The sequence below is a fragment of the Sinocyclocheilus grahami genome, unplaced genomic scaffold, assembly GCF_001515645.1.
Source record: "Sinocyclocheilus grahami isolate Dianchi unplaced genomic scaffold, SAMN03320097.WGS_v1.1 scaffold263.1, whole genome shotgun sequence".
Classification (NCBI taxonomy): Eukaryota; Metazoa; Chordata; class Actinopteri; order Cypriniformes; family Cyprinidae; genus Sinocyclocheilus; species Sinocyclocheilus grahami.
The window spans coordinates 535781-550257 of NW_015505442.1; the positions used below are offsets into that span (position 1 = coordinate 535781).

General features: G+C 36.2%; 2 protein-coding genes and 1 long non-coding RNA gene across 5 annotated transcripts in view; 2 read left to right on the plus strand and 1 right to left on the minus strand.

Moving 5' to 3' along the window:
- The window catches only part of LOC107599247 (aryl hydrocarbon receptor repressor-like), a 15585-nt gene extending 3642 nt beyond the window's left edge, over window positions 1-11943 (plus strand). Inside the window, exons 4-9 of one of the 3 annotated variants that reach the window (XM_016290784.1) lie at window positions 6055-6152; window positions 6345-6434; window positions 8001-8106; window positions 8317-8453; window positions 8641-8825; window positions 10869-11943. In XM_016290784.1, the coding sequence (XP_016146270.1) occupies window positions 6055-6152; window positions 6345-6434; window positions 8001-8106; window positions 8317-8453; window positions 8641-8825; window positions 10869-11757 (1505 nt within the window). In that variant the 3' untranslated portion in view covers window positions 11758-11943. The remainder of the gene's footprint in view (window positions 1-6054; window positions 6153-6344; window positions 6435-8000; window positions 8107-8316; window positions 8454-8640; window positions 8826-10868) is intronic. The other 2 variants (XM_016290785.1, XM_016290786.1) reach the window with 2 other exon arrangements.
- LOC107599248 (uncharacterized) overlaps window positions 7607-14477 on the minus strand; it is an 18229-nt gene continuing 11358 nt past the window's right edge. The window contains exon 3 of the long non-coding RNA XR_001610651.1: window positions 7607-7621. This is a non-coding gene — a long non-coding RNA (uncharacterized lncRNA). The remainder of the gene's footprint in view (window positions 7622-14477) is intronic.
- The window catches only part of LOC107599245 (exocyst complex component 3), an 11984-nt gene continuing 10240 nt past the window's right edge, over window positions 12734-14477 (plus strand). The window contains exons 1-3 of the mRNA XM_016290783.1: window positions 12734-12884; window positions 13702-13877; window positions 13964-14183. Of these exons, the coding sequence (XP_016146269.1) occupies window positions 13734-13877; window positions 13964-14183 (364 nt within the window). The 5' untranslated portion in view covers window positions 12734-12884; window positions 13702-13733. The remainder of the gene's footprint in view (window positions 12885-13701; window positions 13878-13963; window positions 14184-14477) is intronic.

Here is a 14477-nt window from a genome sequence, read left to right on the forward strand (position 1 = left end):
AACAACAAGTGCTACTCTACACTGCTCAAAACTCGTGTTTGAATCGGCAGTGGCAAATTCTTTAAATATAAAAACCGTACTTACAGTCTGTGAGTCAGAACAGCCGGCATTATAGTCTACTCTACCAGGATCAGGTTCGGGCGTGGCCGGCGGATTTGACGAAGGAGCGTCCGACGGGCTTGCGGCAACCACATGTGACGACCCCAGGCTGGACTCCGCTTCGTCCACGGTGAAAGTCGATCCGGCGATCCACAGCGCGAAGTTGATGTATTTCCTCAGTGACCAGCACGGATCAGCTCTAGGCATGACGAAGCAGATATCGTCCTCTTTTGGAAGGCCAAACAAAGTGGTTTTGCTTTCACAACGAAACACACAGCGCCTTCACGACATGGTAGCGGTGGCAACAACAATACTACAGCGAGAATAAAAGTTACACCTTCTTTCTTTGCGTGAACATTTGGGCGGTGTTATGCAAATCTTCCCACACAGTTACGTAGACATGTGGGGGCGTGTTAGAATGAGCCATTTTAGGAGGGTGTGGTTGACTCTTAACTTTTATGAAGAATATCAATTTGGATTTGAGACTTTAGTCTTTGCAACTTTACAGATCTTCTTTATGCACCAAGAGCTTGTAACACTCCAAAGAGAAAGGAAAAATTTAAATCGCATCATATGACCCCTTTAAAAACTGTACTTGCATATATAATATGTTGATGAAATAAAAAGCCACTTAAAGAGATATTTTTTAACCCAAAAATGAATATTCTCTCATTTACTTATCCTCAGGTTGCTCCAAACCTGTATTCATTTCTTTCTTTTGAACATAAAAGCGTAATCAAAGATTCATTGGGGACCATCAATTGTTTAGTTACAAACATTCTTAAAAATGTCTAAAGTTTTTAAAGTTTTGGTGTGCTTTAAAGAATTGTTGACTTACTAAGCACATATAAAATACTTGATTCAAATTTGAACTGTAATGCATTATTTGAAGTTACATTAAATATATTTTAAATGCACTAAACTGTAATTTCATCATTACAAATAATTAAAATATATTTAAATGTGACAAAAATCTGGGGTCAATTTGGGATAAGTTTTATTTTAATTAATTTTCTTTTATTTTTTATTATTATTTGTTTTAAAAATGTGTCTCTCATGCTCACCAAGGCTGTGTTTATTTGATTAAAAATTTTCTATTGGAATATATTTTGAAATGTAATTTATTCCTGTGATACAAAGCTGAATTTTCAGCATCATTACTCCAGTCTTCAGTGTCACATGACCCTTCAGAAATCATTCTAATATGCTGATTTGCTATTTGTTATTATCAATGTTGAAAACGGTTGTGCTGCTTCATAGTTTTGTGGAAAGTGATAATTTTTTCAAGATTCTCTGGTGAATAGAATGTTCAAAATAACAGTGTTTATTTGAAAGAAATGTTTTGTGACACTATAAGCGACTTTAGTCTTACTTTTAGCAAATTTAATGTATCTTTGAATAAAAGTATCAATTCCTTAAAAAAAGTTGCTGACAGTTATATCATGGATTATATCTTGGATACACAGTATAACATGGATCAGATAATTCATTCTTTGAAGAATTTGAGACATGTTAGTTAATTTTAAGATCTCTGACTTTAGAATTTTGGCAAAACTGAGCACAGTTTAAGACATTGTTTGTGACATTCAGAAACTGTTGAAAAGAGGTGTCATTTTAATAAAGTAGGAATTTAATAATATTGAGGAATTTGTCATCCGTTGAAGACAGGGCTGACAGCAGCAGGGGTGACTGGTCTTCATGAGGGAATGATGTTGGCTCTGGTGCTCTTCCTCACTGAGTGTCTAGTATCATGTTAAAATTTCCTCCCAGTGAACCCTCCTTGGCAAATTCTTTTTGCATGCAAATCAGGAAAATTCCATCTCGCATCTCTGTCCTGGAAACATTCCTCTGTTTGTTTTCATCATGCGAGAATGTGTGCCAGAAGCTGATTTATGATCCAAGCGTCCAGCATCATGCATGTGCGTGAGTCTCCAAACATTTGTTTTAGAATGGGACAGAGGATTTTCCCTTTATGTTGTGCATACACTTAAAAAAAATAAAACACCTGACCATTCAAACGGCTCTTTGTTAGCATCAATATACAAAGTGCAGCATAAAAAAATGCATCTAAAGAGCCAAGATATTTATTGTCAACATCAAAACCTCCAGTAAGAACATTTGTGGGCTCCGTGTTTGTTGGCAACCGGAAAGCGGTTCCTTTGCACACAGTGTCGTGCAAACGACTAGTAAAAATGACCCAGATACATCATAAAGGAGTGTTCTGTTGCGTGACAACTTTAATAATGTTCGCCTGACATGGTGAGGCCTTGTGCAAATCCTTTATTTTCTCCTTGCAACACATTCAGTCCCCTCTTCCTTTAAACTGTCATTAAACAAATGACATTTTTATATTCTTTGTGCTTTGTGTTATTCATTATATATGCCATTTAGGGATTGTGAAGCATTCCTGGGAAAAGGCTTCAAATCAATATGCAATGCTCAGTAAAACAGAATTTATAATAAAAGTTATGTAAAACAAGACTAATATAGCAAACAGAGCCGTGTGCCAGCAGACTGATGCATGATCTCATGTGAAAACAGTTTCCAAACTCAGGTTCTCTCACACCACAACCATTAGTTCATGAAACGCGCATGTTGACCCCCCTTTGGCAAGGTTAAGCTGAGTTCAGTTGGAAAGCCATTGCCATTAGTGCTAGTGATATGAAAAAAATCTACCATCGGAGCACATATGGCTGCGCAGTGGTCTGTTATGTTTGTGTCACGTGACCAATTGCCCAGGAAACCCAGGTTGGATAGTATGAATTGATGGATAGAAGAATTGTTAAATTGGATGGATGGATTTCGTTAAAGAATCTTGAAAATATCTTTGTTTCCAAGACTGGCTTTGCATCAAAGGAATAAATTACATTTTAAAATATATTCAAATACAAAACCATTTTAAATTGTAATATTTCACAATATTACCGTTTTTACTGTATTTTTGATCAAATAAACAGCCTTGGGAAGCATAAATGACTAAATAAATTTTTTTTAGTGGATGGATGCATTAGTGGTCAGTCTATTAGTCTGGGCAGGTTCTTAAAGGAAGCTCTGGCCCTTTAAGAGCCCGTAGTAAAGCTGGGTTTGCGTGACTGTAGTTCACCAGAGCCTGACCTCAGAGGGACGCCAGTGAAAAATGATCTAATGATCTGTTCATCAGAGCGCAGGAGACCAGCAATGTAAAAATGAGTTCACTAAGCCTTCCTCCTCCTCTCTTGTATCTCCTATTCTTCCTTCAGTACACACACACACACACACATAATGGGTGAAGTAATTGTATGCAACCAAATGCATCCGAGTGTTACATTACTTACACAGCAATTATGTATTGCATATGTTTGGGGGGCTATAGTAATCTTACTGTGTGAATTCTCTTTTTAATGTTTTTCTTTTATATATTTTGCATACAAAAGATGTTAGGAAAGAAAGGAAAACGCTAGAAAAAAAATAAAGCATCGAAACGCAAAGCACAAAGGATGTTGTTAAAGTTTCCAAGGGCAGGTGTTTCATAAAATGACGACTTAAACGCACTCTTCTCAAGTTCATTTTTTTAAATAGTTTTTTTAGATTCATTGTGGCAGTCACATTAGGTTCAATTTCTTTGTTTAAACATGCGAAGGATTTTTCCAGGAAAGTTTTATGCAAGAAATGGACACTTTTAGTACTTTTTGTAATACAGTGTGCTGTAATATGCTGGATTCTGTTATTTTTAATGTTTTGCTGAGTGGCTTTTGCATTTGTCATTACTGATTTGTGTGAAAAATAGCAACTTAATTTGCTGTTGGAACTGATTTTGGGACATTTCTAAACTGAATATTATTGTTTACAGCCCATTTTGTCTTAAGAATAAGCAAATACTCTACTTCAGACATGATCCCCGAAGCAATAACACTATTTTTCCAAACAGATCAATATTGTGTTAAATTATGTACAACCTAATTAATATTTATAAGCTAAGCCATTTTTTGTCACTACTTGTCAGTTACAGGGATGTTCAATGAAAGTCAATGGGGTCTAATGTTGAGGGTAAGAGTTAAGTAAATAATGACTGAATTTTCATTTTTTAGGAGAATTATGCCATTTAGTGTTCTGTACTTGCACTTGATGAGATTTTTGTGTTAAAGACATTGAGTGAGGTACAAAATGCAGGGGAAAAGAGAGAGTGAGTCTGTTGAGTCACAGCATACAAACACACATCTGCTCGTAAATCTAACCTCAATTGTCAAGAGTAGATCTGGTTTTTCATTTCCATCCCCTCATCAAAACAACTCTGATGAAATTGCTGCTTGTGGACAGACATTTTGTGAAAAGTAGCTCATCCACCTATAGATTTGGGCTTGTTTGGCAGCAGACATGAAGTGAATGAATGGAAAACGAGTCTTTAGAGAGAGATGATAGAGAATTCCCTCATGTTATTAAGCACAAGATTGATTGATTATTGAATGATAAAATGTATAGGTTTGGTTGATAGTCAGACATATATGGAGTGACAGTTTAGCAACCCTGAGCAGTACACATGTTGTCAGCTGAAAGTCTTTATCGTTTATTGTATTTTGTTTTTGACATCTTAAAGGGATAGTTCACCCAAAAATAAAAATGTGATGTTTATCTGCTTACCCCCAGGGCATCCAAGATGTAGGTGACTTTGTTTCTTCAGTAGAACACAAACAAAGATTTTTAACTCAAACTGTTGCTGTCTGTCAGTCATATAATGGAAGTGGATGGGAATCACGGCTTTGAGAGTAAAAAAAACATACACAAACAAAACCAAATTAAACCCTACGGCTCGTGACGATACATTGATGTGTAAAGACACGAAACGATCGTTCTGTGCAAGAAACTGAACAGTATTTATATCGTTTTTTACCTCTGATTCACCGAAATGTCCGAACTGTCCCGAGCGTGTACTCAACAGCCGGTACATGACGCGTCTTCTTGCTTTACGGCGGATTGCAGACTTATAAGTGCATTACCGCCACCTGTCTCTCAAATGGACCATTGACACTCCTAATTGAGATTGTAGATAGAGTGTCAATGGTCCATTTGAGAGATAGGTGGTGGTTATGCATGTTTTTTTTTTACTCAAAGCTGTGATTTCCATTCACTTCCATTATATGACTGACAGACTGCAACGGTTTGTGTTAAACATCTTTGCTTGTGTTCTACTGAAGAAACAAAGACACCTACATCTTGGATGCCTTGGGGGTAAGCAGATAAGCATCAAATTTTCATTTTTGGGTGAACTATCCCTTTAACTCTACAGGGGTCAGAGAAACCTCTCTTGAGAGCTACAGCTTAAAATGATGAAAGAATGAATGTGCATATGTCAATTTAAAATGGCTGCTTATAAGAAAACAAATCTGGTTTAAATCCAGATTATGTGTGTGATATATTTGGGTTGAATAAACCTCGCTGAATAAATCTGCTCAGTCTGTTTGTGGTTGTCTTCTTCACTTTGATATTTGGTATTGAAGTTCCCACAAAATTAACCGAAGAAGACAAAAAAATGTGAATTATTTCATGAGATTTTGATCTTTCTCATTTTAGGTTTGCACGGCTAATGAAGAGCACTTGGGCTGCCTCGTTTTTTTTTTTTTTACGATGCTTTGCAGTCATTCTCAACCGATCGTGAAATTGGGAAAATACATCTGAAATGGATTGACTAAGAGCAGATGCTTAATGAAGAAGGATGATCAGCAGGTTTTGTCGATTGTGAATGTCCTGGTTCTCTTTATTTGTGAGACTTAAATGAGACAGGGGGGTTTCCTTATTAAAGATCTTGTTTAAAAAAATTGTTCAGTAAGAAACGACACAGCTGCTTAAATGAATGTTGACTTGATATCAGATGCAGAAATCCTGGTCATTTCAAAGGATTGTATTTTCCTGTGACACTCTATCATACAGAAATGTATCTCTGTTTCCATCTCTTTCACTGTGTGCTCTTGTTCCTCACAGCAGTCCAAGAGAAAGAAAATCGCAGCAGTGATACCTCGACCTCGGAGCAGAAGAAAGAAATCCTGCCCCGTGTCATAGAGAGGGATCTTCTCCTAAAGGTGACTGCTTTGCTGTGAGCTTATGTCTGGAGTTTTCTACACTACAGTTTAGAAATGGTTTCTTGTCAAAGAAAAAATGTTTCCTTGGTCAACTGAAATTCTTTGGCCCAATCTACTGAAAAAAAAAAACTTTTATTTTTGCACATACAATTTTAGTAACATGACTATTGACATATATTTAATATCTTGTAGTCGCTCCCTGGATTTGCACTGATCGTGAGCTCGGATGGCGTTATTTTCTATGCATCATGCACTATCGTTGACTACCTGGGATTTCATCAGGTAACCCTCAAATAAGAAATGTTTATGATCTAAAACATCCTATAACTTGTTCAAATACTCACATTTAATACGTTTATATATATATATATATATTTTATTTTAAATTTTTTTAGAGAGAGAAGTATTTCACTGCACGGCAGTTATTGTAGTACTATGTGTAATTAGCTTTCATATGTGACAATCCAAACAAGTAATATATAAATACAGTATGTGACCCATTTTAGCTTTTTAAACTGTTCTCATCAGAGAAATCTAAACAACAATCATGTGTGATTGTATAAGAAATACCCACGCCATATGTGGTTGACTGGAAAACACAGAAGTATGTCGAGTTCAATGCCTCTGCCACCATAATGTGTAAAAATAGTTACGTCTTTTCACTCCTATGAAAAAAAATAAATAAAAATTAATCCTAATATAACATGTTTGCATTATTATTAATGTATATATATATATATATATTTTATTTTAAATTTTTTTAGAGAGAGAAGTATTTCACTGCACGGCAGTTATTGTAGTACTATGTGTAATTAGCTTTCATATGTGACAATCCAAACAAGTAATATATAAATACAGTATGTGACCCATTTTAGCTTTTTAAACTGTTCTCAAATAAAATTCCTGTCTCATCAGAGAAATCTAAACAACAATCATGTGTGATTGTATAAGAAATACCCACGCCATATGTGGTTGACTGGAAAACACAGAAGTATGTCGAGTTCAATGCCTCTGCCACCATAATGTGTAAAAATAGTTACGTCTTTTCACTCCACGGTTAATTTAAGACTTTCTCACAGCCTTCAAAGAGTCAGGCTTCCTCTGCAAACAAACCATCTCCTCCAAGAAGGAAATGTTGATTGGAAGTTAAGATGACACAGGGGTGTGTTGGTCATGAAAGTGTGCTAAAAGCCTTGCATGTCCCACACTGGGAAATAAAGGAAAGGTTGAATATTTTGTAGTATTAAATAGTTTGTTGTTCATTAACAGCGGGTTTGGTCATGTGGGCTGGTATTTCAGGCTTTTGTTTGGTTGTTCTTCAGTGTAGAGACATGTCTGTCCGCATGCAAGCAGCCAGGGTGTCACGCAATAAACACTTGGGGACAGTACAAAGGATAGAGAGGAACAGTACAAGACCTATGTTGAACTCAAACATGGGTTATTACAAGCATAACAGCTATAAATGTCAGCTCTTAGTGGTGCACTGCTCTGTGCCATAGCTCTGACATTTAAATGATTATTAATAGTAACCGAAGCAAACGCACAATAATAATTGCATGAATTATGAAGTCATTTGACTATCTGCTAGGAACCTCACAGCCTAAAATGTCTTTGAAAAAGGTTTTACCAGCATTTAAAGTGACAGCAATTACTCCACAATTACATTTTGATCAGTCATGTTTCTAATGTGGTTTGACGTAAAACTGAATTAGACTATTCAGAGCAGTTGTTTACTGTACCCCATACAACTGTGTAGAGGTCCGTACGAAACACTCATGTGAGAGCTAGAGCGCTTCTGAAATATACACATTCTGGTTTTGTGTTGGTGTGTGTGATCTTTTCTGGCAGACGGACGTGATGCATCAGAAGGTCTTTGATTACATCCATGTGGAGGAGCGACAGGAGTTTCACAGGCAGCTCCATTGGGCGATGAACCCTGGCCAGCAAGACACTGGTGTGTGTGTATAATTACCATTAACCCTAAATAGCACACTGCATGTGATCTCAGAAGACTGGGAATAAATTGGGCAAGTTGTATGGAATATTTTTGATACGTTTTTGCTGTTTTACATCCGTTTTGAAGCTTATAAGCTCCAGCCATTTGTCTGTCATTAGACACTCGAGTCATCAGTTTCTGAACTATGTCTGTTTCTGTGCGCTCTAGTTGATGAGGATGCTGTGATGGGTCATCTATATAGCTCTGAAGAGCCTGACGGCGTTCCTCCTAAATTGTCTCCATTCCTCACTCGGTGCTTCGTCGCTCGAGTCCGCTGCCTGCTGGACAGCACTTCTGCCTTTCTGGTCAGTCATGAAATCACTCAAAATATTGAACTTTAGTGGTTTTATGATCTCTTTCAAACTCTGATCTGACGTATGTAATTAAGGTTGAGAAGCTTTAATTAGGAGTCTCAGACTTTCCCAAATGTAAGTTTCCACACAGTATGTCGACTGAATTTGTCTCTCTTTGATTTGCTCTTGTGTCCTGTAGAACATGCAGTTTCAGGGCAGCCTGAAGTTCCTGCAGGGTCAGAAGAGGAAGACAGACTCTGGAGTTCTGCTGCCGCCTCAGCTCGCTCTGTTCTGTGTGGCTGTTCCTCTAGTCCTGCCGTCCATCATGGAGCTCAAGATGAAGAGTATGATGATGAAGAGCAAACACAATAGGTCTGGCAGAAGGTACACTGGGACATGAAAAGTACAAAAAGAATATTGTTTATATATATTAAAAAATGTTCATACACCGCTTGAGTAGCAATAGTGTGTTCAGTTTTAACTCTTTCTTCCATTTTGTATTTTTGGGTAAGAATAAGAAGCACTACATCCGGTACTTAGTGTCTTTCATTCGAACATAAGAAAACATTTCTGGGATCTGCATCTGAAATAGCATTTAGGTGTATTTACACAGTTTATGTATCTCAGAGGGGACATGGATGCATTTAAACTGCAGTTACAGATGCATAAATAATGTTTTGTTTTTAACATAAAACTAAATTCTGATATTTGAAATTATTTAAAACATGACGAAATGTGAAACTAAAACCGCCAGTAGGTGACCGCAAGGGACCGTTAATGAGTGAGTCATTGAGATTCAACCGATTCATTCAAACGACTGATTCATTCAGAAACAAAGCATGTGACTGTGTTAATGAGTGAATCACTGAATGATTTATTCAACCGATTCGTTCAAAAAGCTGATTCATTCAATAAGTAAACACCATCCATTGCTCAGAGACGCAAAACAGTGCTGTGATCTTTTTTTGGAACTATTTTCGTTGGCAAAATTGAGCAAAAACAAGCAATATTATGTCTAAAATGTAAGTCACTTATCGCTTTACTGAACTTGTATAAAATGATTATTAAATGTGTTCATGCTGATATCTGCAGAAAAACGGTACTGTTTGTGTGATATAGATTAAGTTAACTATATTAAATTATATAAATATAAAAAGCATACAAAAGCATTTTTGCCGTTTACAATTTAGAATGCCTGGAATTTTGAGTTTTAATAGACTAATAAATCAACGTGCGTGCACTCTGTGTGTGATTTGGTGATATAGCCTACTTGATAATGTCCGATCGCACATCATTACAACAACACTTTCCATATTATCGCGGACGATGCTGTATCGCACTCCCCAGACTCAACTTGAGTGGAAAATGAATCATCCGCGGTTGTGGTCGCACTTGTTTGCACATGAGCATGAATCTAACTTGCAAATGCCAGACCACTGATTCGTCAAACCTGCTTTCCTGCAGTCCGTGTTCTTCTGACTTCTGACTATTTTGTACTAAGTAACTAATATGCTTTGGGGGAAATGTATCGGAGGAAAAGTATACATTTTAATTAGGAAATGTAGTGGAGTAAAAGTAAAAGTTGGCTGAAATATAAAAACTCAAGTAAAGTACAGATACTCCCAAAATATACTTAAGTACTGTAACGAAGTATTATTACTTCGTTACATTACACCACTGTGTGTATGTATGTATGTGTGTGTGTGTGTGTGTGTGTGTGTGTGTATATATATATATATATATATATATATATTAATTAATTAATGAATTGTGCACAGTCAGTTTTTGGGGTTTAGGGTCAATACAATTTTTTTTTTAAATGTAATATTTTTATTCAGCAAGCATGCATTAAATCGAACTTTCTATTCTTCAAAGAATCTTGAAAAAAATGTATCCGTTTCCACAAAAATATATTTAGCTGCACAATTGATTTCAATATTGATAAGACATTTTTTAAATATCAAATCAGCATATTAGAATGTTTTTTGAAGGATCAAGTGACACTGAAGACTGGAGTAATGATGCTGAAAATTCAGCTTTACAGTACAGGAATAAATGGCAGGAATAAATGAATACATTATTTTTTTATATATATTCAAATAGAACAGTTATTTTAAGTTATAATAATATTTCACAATATTACTGTTTTTACAGTATTTTTGATCAAATAAATGCAGCCTTAGTGAGCATAAGACGTCTTGCAAAAACATTTAAAAATCGTACTGATCCCAAACTTTTGAAAGTTAGTGTACAGTGGTATTGTATGATTACTGTGGCGATATACCATGGTATTGATACACTATTTAGTCATAGTAGTATCCAAAAATATGGTACCTTGTCTTTTGTAAAGGACACAAAGATTTTGACAGGACAAGATGTAATTTGTGTGTAGAAATGATCTTTTAATCAGTTTAACTTCATCTTCAGTGATAAGCGGCAGCGGGTTTCCCATGGCTCGCTTGACTGTGAAGACATGCAGTGTCTTAACTGGACAAGCACATCCGGTCATGATGGTTCGTGTTCAGCCATGGCCAACAGGAAGTACAGAGGAGAGGGCTGCAAAACCCAAGACGAACCTCTCAACTTCTGTGTTTCTACTCTGGGCGTCTCTAGATTGCAGGCTGTTGATCCTTCCTGGGACGCCCACTGTCCTGTTGCCTTACGCACGGGGCCCAGAGAAAACTACCTGCCTGGAAGCTTCTATAAGCACAGCCATTCTGGAAAATTACGATACGGGTGTAACACAGAATTGCAGAAGCTTGAGAGTGATTGCATCAACAGGAAGGCTGAGAGAAGGTACACGCAGAATGAATGTTTTAACGTGATTCCTGAAGCGGCCATTAAGACTGAAGATTCAGACTCTGAGAATGGGTGTAATGCATACGGGTTGCTTTGGTGGCCTGAATATGCACAGGTGAAAACCGAGGCTGAATATTATGACTCTTTTACTTCATATCAAAGGGGCAAAGCTGTCATCAGTCCTCCCATCAACGGACACCTCAAGTATCTGTGTGCAGGAGTCAGCAGACCTCTTAAGTGCGTCCTGAACAAAGACATGAATCACTCTGACGCTCCTATCAGCAGTCAGGACGGATATGTGTTTTCAAATGATCATAAAAGCTGCATGCAGCATGATATCCGGCTGACTTGTGAGTTCAAGAGTCCTAACCTTGTGCACACAGTCAAACAAGAACCTGACAACTCTCCACCTTGCTGTGCTGATGTTAGTCAAGGGAATGTGCAACAACGTATTACTTCAAATTGCACTATGAACACTGTTCTACACAAAGCAAACCCGTATGTTTACATGCAGTAAACTCTGTGATCACGTTAATATTGCTTTTTAATTACAGTGCTTGCAAGGCATATTAATATTCTTCTTCCTTTTTTTGTTCTTTACAAAATTCTGCAATTAATTCAGCCCGGACTGAGTAACGTAAAGATGAAAGTTTGAAAAGATTTTGGATTTATTGTGATCCAATGTGATGTTGGATGTTGAAAATATGTATACAGACAAATAAAGATAATTTCCCAAGTCAAAATGTATTTGTGTATAGCATTTTAGTGTTTTCAAAGTGCTTAAACATGCATTTGCTTCATAAATAAATTTGTTTTGGTTTCAACTGGTCTCCATTTTATATGAAACCACAGTTAAAATCAAATTAATATTTTTTGGTTTTGTTTACTTGTTAATTTTTTTTATTGTGGGAAGTAGTCTTTATGAAGGAATTGTGTAAAGAATCCTGTTTGTAAATATATGCAGGTTGTTTTGCTGTTATAGCCCATGCTGTCATATTTGATATTTCATTACACAATTTTATGCTGAATTAGCCACTGTATAGATAGACATGATTTATCTATCCCAGAGAAAATTCACTCTCAGACTGTGAAACTATTGCTGGCCAAAACACTGGTTTTATTAAATATATACTTTATGTATAATAATAATAATAATGGTATAATGTATTAATATTTATAATATATATTTATTGTAGTGGCTCCACAGTTTCAAGCAGTTTCAGCACTGTGTATCTGTACATGAGTTTTGTGTTAACCTTTTATTAACTTATAAATTATTAATACATTAATAATTAAGACACTTCAATAAATATTAAAACATTATTATTAAACATAAAATATATATTTAATAAAACCAGTGTTTTGGCCGGCAATAGATTTACAGTCTGAGAGCAGATAATGTGAAAATTATTATTTTAATAAATAAATATATAGATAGTCCGTTTTCTGCGTAAAGGCTGCGCACGGTTGATGCTCTCGGCGCAGGCGCAGGCGCAGGCGCAGCCGTCATCTGACTGAGTTGGGCGACACCAGGAAGACGCAGCTGTTATGACAGTAAATGAACAGGATAAACACACGTCGAAATAAAATATCAATGAACCGCTTATAACAACTCACAACTCGTAAAACAAACAACACGTCCGGGTGAGTACCTTCACATGACCTCGAGATTTAAACGATATATACATGAAAAAGCGCAGTCCTCTGAATGCTAATGTAGTTAGTCAGGTAGCATCTGTCAGTGTCGGCCTTGCAGCACGATTTATACGATTATTACAATATATAAAACAGTTTTATTTGATCTATTTCCTAAACCATAACGTTACCTATTTCGACAAGGTGTCTAACTATCTTTATCTGTTTGTGTTAGCTTGGTTACTGCATGCTTAACGAGCTGCAAACATGTACAAATACAGATGTACAAATGCACAGATATAGGAAAGTATATCAAAAACACACCAAATATTAAAATACTTGAGTATCTTTAACCTTTGCCGTTTATGTCATTTTGTTAAGATTTAACGTCTGCTGTTTGATTCACTTCAGTGCAGTAATAGGGACTAAAATGTATTCTAACTTGATGAATGTAACTAAAATTTAAATAAACATTTATTTAAAAAACTATGTAGGCATGTTTTTATAAAAGCAGAACCTAATAAACAAAAAAATTACTAAAACTTTAAACATTTAAAGCAGAGTATATAAAAATAAATACTAATTAAAAATATTAATACAAATTATTATTATTATAATCTCTATGTGATACTAAAATCACACTGTAGTCCAATTAACCCTTGCTGTTATGTGTCATTTTAGTACCTTTACTGCTATTAATAATATTTACTGCTATTTCAATCATTTTGAGTACATTTAACCCTTGTTGCTCGGGTCAGGTCATTCATATTTTTGGTCCTGTAGTCATTTTCAGCACTTTAAACCCTTGCTGTTTTTTCCATTTCAGTACCTTAAACCTGCTGTTTCGGATCGGTTACTATGGAGGAGACGAACAGAGAGGCTGTTGCCACGGCAGTGCAGAGGGTTGCTGGGATGCTGCAGCGCTCTGATCAGCTGGACAAAGTGGAGCAGTACAGACGGAGAGAGGCGCGCAAGAAAGCGTCTGTGGAAGCAAGATTAAAGGTGATGTTATTTGCATTTACCCATCTGTTGATCTGGAGAATGGTTTTACCAGTTCATTTAAACCAGGCCATTTGATCACTTTTCAGGCTGCTATTCAGTCTCAGTTGGATGGGGTACGAACAGGCCTCACGCAGCTCCATAACGCTCTGTGTGACGTGAAAGACATCCAGAACTCTCTGGCAGACGTCAGTAAAGACTGGAGGCAGAGCATCAACACTATAGAGAATCTGAAGGATGTGAAAGATGCTGTGGTTCAGCACAGTCAGCTGGCTTCAGCCGTCGAGAACCTCAAAAACATTTTCTCAGGTGAGACCGGATGCTTCTGGAGATGAAGGAAAAATGAATTTACTGTAGTTGGGTTTCCTCAATCAGTCTGTCATTTACCATAGATTCTCAATATATAGAATAGAATTAGTTTTTCAATTAATTGCAAATTCACAGGTTGTTTTTAGTCATTTAAAATGTTGCCATATTGTTATTACTTTTTCCCTAAGATGCCTTCCTTTTTTTTTTTTTTTTTTTTTTTTTTTTTTTTTATTTTGTTTACAGGTTTTTTTTTTTTTTTTTTTTTTTTTTTTTTTTTTTTTGTTGTTTTTTTAA